The 7,500-nt window shown below is 38.5% G+C and overlaps 1 protein-coding gene across 1 annotated transcript in view; it reads left to right on the plus strand.

Annotated features, from left to right (window-relative positions):
• LOC113814090 (Krueppel-like factor 6) overlaps window positions 1-7,500 on the plus strand; it is a 353,983-nt gene that overhangs the window by 344,114 nt on the left and 2,369 nt on the right. The window contains exon 3 of the mRNA XM_070128806.1: window positions 1,546-7,500. This exon is cut by the window's right edge and continues 2,369 nt beyond it. Within this exon, the coding sequence (XP_069984907.1) occupies window positions 1,546-1,721 (176 nt within the window). The 3' untranslated portion in view covers window positions 1,722-7,500. The remainder of the gene's footprint in view (window positions 1-1,545) is intronic.

Consider the following 7,500-nt stretch of genomic DNA (forward strand, 5'->3'; position numbering starts at 1 on the left):
TCAGATTACATCTTATCGTTAACCTTGTTTTTCTTTCATCCTCTCACTCGCATCATATCACCGAAATAATAAAAAAACAACAACATAATACTGCCATGATTAACGAGGGTCAGTTTAATCAAGTGAACATAATATTAAAAAAAGAAAAGAAAATAAGTTTAATCTCCATTTTAATTTTAAGGTTAAGCTCATTGGCGACGAAGGGGATACGGCATTCAATGTTTTCCCGCGTTGTGGAGGGAAACCGGTCTAAAATATTTTATCTTGCGGGTTCTCTTTCTGCAAAAATATATGTTTGGGGGATTTTGAATATTTTGTCATTGTGTTCTCATCGTTTCAATTCGTTTTTAAGTTTTATATGTACGTATATATATATATTTCTTTTTCTTCTTCCACCTCCTCCCCCGCCCCTGTCCTCCTCCTCCTCCTTTTCTTCTTCTTCTTTCTTTCTTTCTTTTTATCTTTCTTCCCTTCTTTAAATATCAAGCTGTTCATTCCTACCAGTTGCTCATCTTTCCGCCCTTCTATTTTGTTTCTTTATTTTCCGTTTTTTTTTCTGTAAACATCAACCGCCATGTAAGGATATTTATTCCCACTAGCCTATTGTCATTACACAGTTCTTTTTTTTTTTTCTTTTTATTCCTCAAACATCAACCACCATGTATACATTTATTTCCACCCGTCTCGCCATTTCATCTAATTTGTTTAATTTAATTTCTGAATACTATTTCTGTAAACGTCACCCACCATCCATGTAAGGTATTTATTTCCACCCATCTCGTCATTTCTTATATATATTAATATTTTCCAATATAATTGTAAACGTTAACCACTATTTATTTCCACCAGTGTCGTCATATCACCCAATTATTATTATTTTTCTAAATATAATTTCTATAAACATCATCCACCATATAAAGACATGTATTCCCACCAGTGTCATTTCATCCAATTATTATCATTATTTTAAATATGATTTCTATAAACATCATCCACCATATAAAGACATGTATTCCCACCATTGTCATTTCATCCAATTATTATCATTATTTTAAATATGATTTCTATAACCCCCCCCCTCCCCCATTCCCTCGCCCCTTCGCCCCCCCCCCTGTAACGCCCCTTCCTCCCCCATTCCCTCGCCCCTCCGCCACCCCCCTCCCCCCCATGCAACGCCCCTTCCTCCCCCATTCCCTCGCCCCTTTGCCCCCCCCCATGTAACGCCCCTTCCTCCCCCATTCCCTCGCCCCTTCGCCACCCCCCTCCCCCCCATGTAACGCCCCTTCCTCCCCCATTCCCTCGCCCCTTCGCCACCCCCCTCCCCCCCATGTAACGCCCCTTCCTCCCCCATTCCCTCGCCCCTTCGCCACCCCCCTCCCCCCCATGTAACCCCCCTTCCTCCCCCATTCCCTCGCCCCTTCGCCACCCTCCTCCCCCCCATGTAACGCCCCTTCCTCCCCCATTCCCTCGCCCCTCCGCCACCCCACCCCCCCCCCCCCGCGTGCCTCCAGCCGCCCCCGCCTCTAACTCGTCTTTGTGTTTCAGGGGAGAAGCCGTACCGGTGTTCCTGGGAGGGCTGCGAGTGGCGGTTCGCGAGGTCCGACGAACTCACGCGGCACTTCCGTAAACACACAGGTGCGAAGCCCTTCAAGTGCCACCACTGCGGCCGCTGCTTCTCCCGCTCGGACCACCTCGCTCTCCACATGAAGAGGCACCAGTGAGGTCGGGCAGCATCCTCCTCCTCCGAGGGTGAGGTGCCTCTGAGAGGGCGCATTCCTCCTCATCTGTGACCTGAGCTTGACCTCTGACCTTCCGCAGTCTCGGGTGACCAAGTTTTAAATTCGACAAGTACAAGAGGTACTCAAGGACTGACAGACTTGGAGAGCGTCAGTCTTGCTTCCTGACCCCCCCCCCCCTCCCCGCAACCCGTGAAGCAAGAAGACCACAGTGAAGTGAAGTGTGGAAGCGGCCCCGCGGTCGGGTTCGAGCAGCACCGTTGATCTAAATCTGAGGAAACATGGAAGGTTTTCGAGCAATCCAGATTTCATTATGTACAGATATATCCTTTCGGAGATGAGGTTATGTTTTCAGTGGATGTGTGTAAAAAGAAATTCTATGGTAATGTATCACGAGTTTTATGAAGAAGGTCGGGACGCTAGGATTATCATAATCCTAAACAGGACATGATAACATGCGACTAAAAACGGGAAAGAATGGCCCCCCAAAACTCGTGTTATTTTGTGTACAGTGTAGAATATAAGTTTTTTTTAATTATTTTTTATTTTTATTTTTCGTCGCCCGCACGTGGCGAACCTATGTAATGGAGAATGACTATGGACAATGTGTTTCCGTATTTGAGTGGTTGCCTTCAAATATACCAGTGAGTATTTTACATTGGTGTTGTTTATTCTGCGATTTAGATATAGTCCCATAAATGCTGAAGTAAACCAAAAGGAAACTTAATTAACTGCTTTCATTTCGTCTCTCATTCGAATTTCACGACATAAAAGTAACCACAACCTTAAGTTGAATAATAAAAAAAAGGTAGAATTTTATCTTGAAATGTACAAAACGTCTCCATGTATCAGTAAGGATGCATACTGTGTACTGTTGTAATACTGATGTCTAGCGCTGTACATAAAACGTTAATGTAAGGTTTCTGTACCACTGCCATGTTATTTGAGGCACGGAATAACCACGCTGGTGACAACGGGCTTACCATGGCGGTCCTTCACCGTCACCACCACCTCAACAAGCTATTAACGTTCGAGTCCCGTAACTAGTAAGGAACCGCGTCCCGTCGACTCAAGTTTTGTGTGTAGTTCAGCAGTTTACTTGCTTCGAAACATCCGAAGAAACTGTGGCTCTCGAACAGTCAGAATCGACAGAGAACCTACGACAGAGAACTTATGTCTATGGATGTACGTAAGATCCAATCCCCTGGAAAAGAATTACAAAAAAAGAGAGAAATTAGATGCAAACCAGTATTGATTCCCTTCGGATGTGTACCTCAAGTAGGCGCTTGGCTACATCCACACCAGCTAATAAAAAAATAAAAAGTGTGTATTACCGATCAGCTGAGAAAGGAAAGAGAAAGGGCGGTGATAATTTAAATAATAAGATTTACGTGTCTCGAAGGTTTGCCACCCTGAAGGCAAGCCGAAGAAGCGCCGGCCGGTCTTGACTATCGCGAGATCTTTCATTGCAAATCATCGTTCTGGCAACACTGTATAGAATTTGGCCTGAAATACCTCACAGAAGACATCATCTATCGCACAAGAACTAGAATGCGCCACATGCAGGCAGAAAAGTGGAAGATCCAAATTATTGTGACAACCAAAGAAGCGCCCGCGTGCACACACACAGATACGCACACAGATACACATACGGATACGCACACATAAATACACATACACTGGTACACACACACAGAGATACACACACACACACACACACACACACACACACACACACACACACACACACACACACACACACACACACACACACACACACACACCACTGAACAATCAACACGCATGCACACGCATTCTGTAGTTTATGCTTTAAAACTGATAATGTTTCTGTTTCCGATAAATTTCCAGTTAGCAAGGAAAGTGAATATGTGTAATATGTGTTAACGGTAGTAATTCATCGAAATAAGAGACAAATAGATGACCTTCTCATTGAAAGAAGTCTTACGAGTTACCCAGATGCTATAGGTTTTTATTTATTTTTTTGGTTATTAACCGACTAGTGTTTTTTCGCAACTTTTTTGGTTGATTAAAAAATGCAAATAAATTGTTGTGTATTTGTTTACATGTGTTTATTTTTGTGATTGTAAAGTTAGGATTTTATTTATTATATTTTCATTTTTTATTTTTTATTTTCATCATTATTATTATTGTCATTTTTATTATTATTACTATTACTATTATTATTATTATTATTTCCTGCAGTATTACATATTCTTGGCTGATTGAGTTAAATATCCGAGATGATGAGACGAATCTATGCATATTTGAAATAAAGATCAACATTTATTCTGTGAATTTAGTGGCATTTTCATAAATACTGTTCAGTAAGGGACATTCACAGCAATATAGTGTAATTACTAACCACTTCTTTTGACTACTTTTATATTATGTATTTATATATAACTCTGATCATGTGAAGTATATTTTCTATTTTTTATAAACTTTTTTCATACTTGATTTTGGGAACTCGTACAAGAATGATCATTAGCAGATCCATATCAAAAAGTATATACCAAAAAGTAAGTCAGTAAATGTTTCTTTAAGAAGCACAATTAAACAGATAGAAAATGATAATTCAGCGTATTTAATGATATGTATATAGATTTCTTGCTTCAAGCCAAAGCACAATGAAAAGAACAGAAAATATATAGTTATATATATATGTATCCATTTGAATTAGTCAAATGAGAATCTATACGTGATAGACAAAAGAAATAACAAGCCCGCGAATACAAAATACCCCAATCCCCCAACTTAGAGAAAAAAAAACAAATAAATTAGAATTGAAAAAATAGCCCCCCCTAAAAAAAAAACCGTTAAATTTTCAAAACGAAGAAAACGGAAATAGTTGCCGGCGCTCACCAGCACAGCATTCCAAACCCGTGCCCTGTCCGAAGTGTCCTTTTTGTATTTCAGAATATTTTATGTCTCTCAAGATCATTCATTCAGTCAAATGGTTGCTAGTTTAACAATATTATAGTATGTCATTTGTAATTATATAATATTTATTTGATATTTAGTACTTGAGTAAAGTAGTACACACGAACATTTGAAATATCTATGATGCGGACCTATATTACTAAATAGAGAAATGGGTCATCCGTACTCTATAGTTTAAAATAAAAAAACAAAAAAACAAAACATGTAATTAACATATTAAAAAAATACTTTATTTTTGTATTATTTAATGCCATCAAATCCTGCATAAACGGAAATGAAAATAAATATGGAGAGAAAAAAAAGTAAAAAAAAAATAACGGACTCCAGGATCTTTTTTAAAAAATGACTTTGGACACAACATACAACAGAATTTTACCCACTTCTATGATGGTGCTAAATCTTCTTGTCTTACCTCATTTCTGCTCCGTGGCCCAGCAGAGTGGCCGACTCTCGAAAATTTGCAAATGAATATATATTGAAAAATTAACCGTGTAGCGTATAATGTTGACGTGAACATACAAAGCTTCATGATTATGAAAACTCTTTTTCTCTTAAGTAATTCCGTTTTTTCATTGATATATATATACTCCTCTTTTTTATTAAATACGATTTCGGTATTCGCCAACTGGTGCACAGTATAGATAGCTTGACTAAGTAATCAATGTTATATGACGACGTCGGAATATAGAATATAAATAACAAGAATTGTTTTTTTTTTTTTTAATGGCACACTGAACAAACAAAAAAACAAACAAATTGGTTCAGTCGACAACGGCACAAGAAAAACAAATCTCGTTAATTTTTTATCTTCGAGAAAAAATAACATTGAACAGCTCCGAGTGTAAAACAAAACAAAATAAGAAAACGAGCCGTGGGAAACAAATTCACGTAATTGATCAAATACGTGAAATTTTTGAGTAAATCGCATGTCTTTGAATGACCATGACGAGGCGAGAGGGAGCGACGGCGTGTGTAAGAAGTCAGTCGAGGTAACTACCGCCTTAATTAATAAAAAAATGGAAATAATAGCGGAAAAAAAGGAACATTGTGAATTGGAAAACGCACATGTGATAATTCTTTCTCTATCTATTTATTTCAAGTTTTCAAAATAAGAATTAAAAAAAAAAATTCTCGCAAGAGGTGAAAGTCAAATATATCCTGAAAGAAACAAACAAACAAGCAAAAATATACAACAATAACAAGTTTTGTGGTTATCACGTGACTGTACTGCTGATTGTGAGGCAAAGCTAAAGAAGGATGTCTTAATATAGCTGGCAAGGACCTGTGAAGTACTTGTAAATCTTAGGACCCTAAGGGCAGAGTTCCATCACTTTTACCAACACACCACTTGCCATTCTGTTCTTGTGGGTGCGTTCGCCAATGGTGAATTGTTCAGATACACGAGACTCCAGTATTTCATACAATGCATCAAATTCTTTGGTGAGCAAAAATAGATAAATAAATAAACAAATCATATATATGTACTCAGTATGCAGTTATACTTCGTGCATGATATTATTGCTTCGATATCAAATTTTCTTCAGGACCGAGCGTAGAAGTTGCCGTGCAGTGGCAGCTATCTGAGCATTCATTCATTGTGAACGCAACCACTATTTTAGGTTTAACGGTCATTTGCGCTGTGACGTAAGGTAATTTCTGTGGGGCTGTGTAAGAAAATGTCTCTCTGTAATCCCCCCCTGACAAAATGAGATGTTTATTCAGTTGTAGACTATGGAACCCCAAAGTCGATTGTAGACAGCCTTTCTCTTCCACGGTCGCCACAGATCTAGGTGATAGGTTCGTAGCATTTTATTGAATGTAAATGATTAACCCCATGTCTTCAGGGGTAGCTTAAGCTTTAATAAACACCATAGCATATACAAGTTCTATCCTATCACTCCTTTATAGTATCAAAGTAGGTCAAAATAGAGCAGTTGTAATTAGCAGTCACACCTCGACACTTCAAGGAGTTTGGAATTTTAGAGTAGCAGGTTATGTAGGATCAGTTAACTGTATTTTGTTTTATAAGAAGAGTATATTATTTTTGCTATGGAAATTCGAAACTATATTAGTCTGTCCTCTGTTGAATATTAGTGTAATTTAACTGGACCAGTATTTTCTTTAGATTCAAAATATAGTCTATATTCGCTGTTGTTTTAGTGTTAATGGATTAGTTACCTATGTCGAGGTTTCACTGTTGTAGTACCGGAGTCATACTGTCAGGATATGGTAGGAATCTTCATAAATATTGTAGATCAGAATGTATGTGAAATCTTCCCATAACTACGAAATCACATTAAATGTACACATTTTAAAAACAGTCAGACGAGGCTAAGATCCACCAAATATCATTAAATTTTAGATATCTATTAATAATAGACTCCCTATTAGACACCCTATCACAATCTGTTATTGATATAAGCGAATGACAATTGCTCAATTCATAGATGAGACTTGTACATGCTACAGTAGACCGAGGTGTGGAGGGGTTGATAGTGTCCCATTTTACCCCTTCTGGTGTAGGCGACGCCCCACGCCGGCAGGGTGTAACTCGGAGGCTGGTACACCTCTCTTGCCTTCACTAGGGTGTAGACAGGGCTCTTGTCCTCTGCCCCCGACCTGCACATGTCTTGAACCTGACTCTTTCGCGAAGAAAAATTCCAGCTTCTGTGGGGCAAATATGTATTGCTACTGAACACCGCGTTATGTATGTTTCCTCAACAGGAATATATATGTGGCTTAAATATTTTATTTTATTTTTATTTTTTTAATTAGTTTTGTTTTTTTGTTGTTTTATATTTTG

The sequence above is a fragment of the Penaeus vannamei genome, chromosome 13 (assembly GCF_042767895.1).
Source record: "Penaeus vannamei isolate JL-2024 chromosome 13, ASM4276789v1, whole genome shotgun sequence".
Lineage (NCBI taxonomy): Eukaryota > Metazoa > Arthropoda > Malacostraca > Decapoda > Penaeidae > Penaeus > Penaeus vannamei.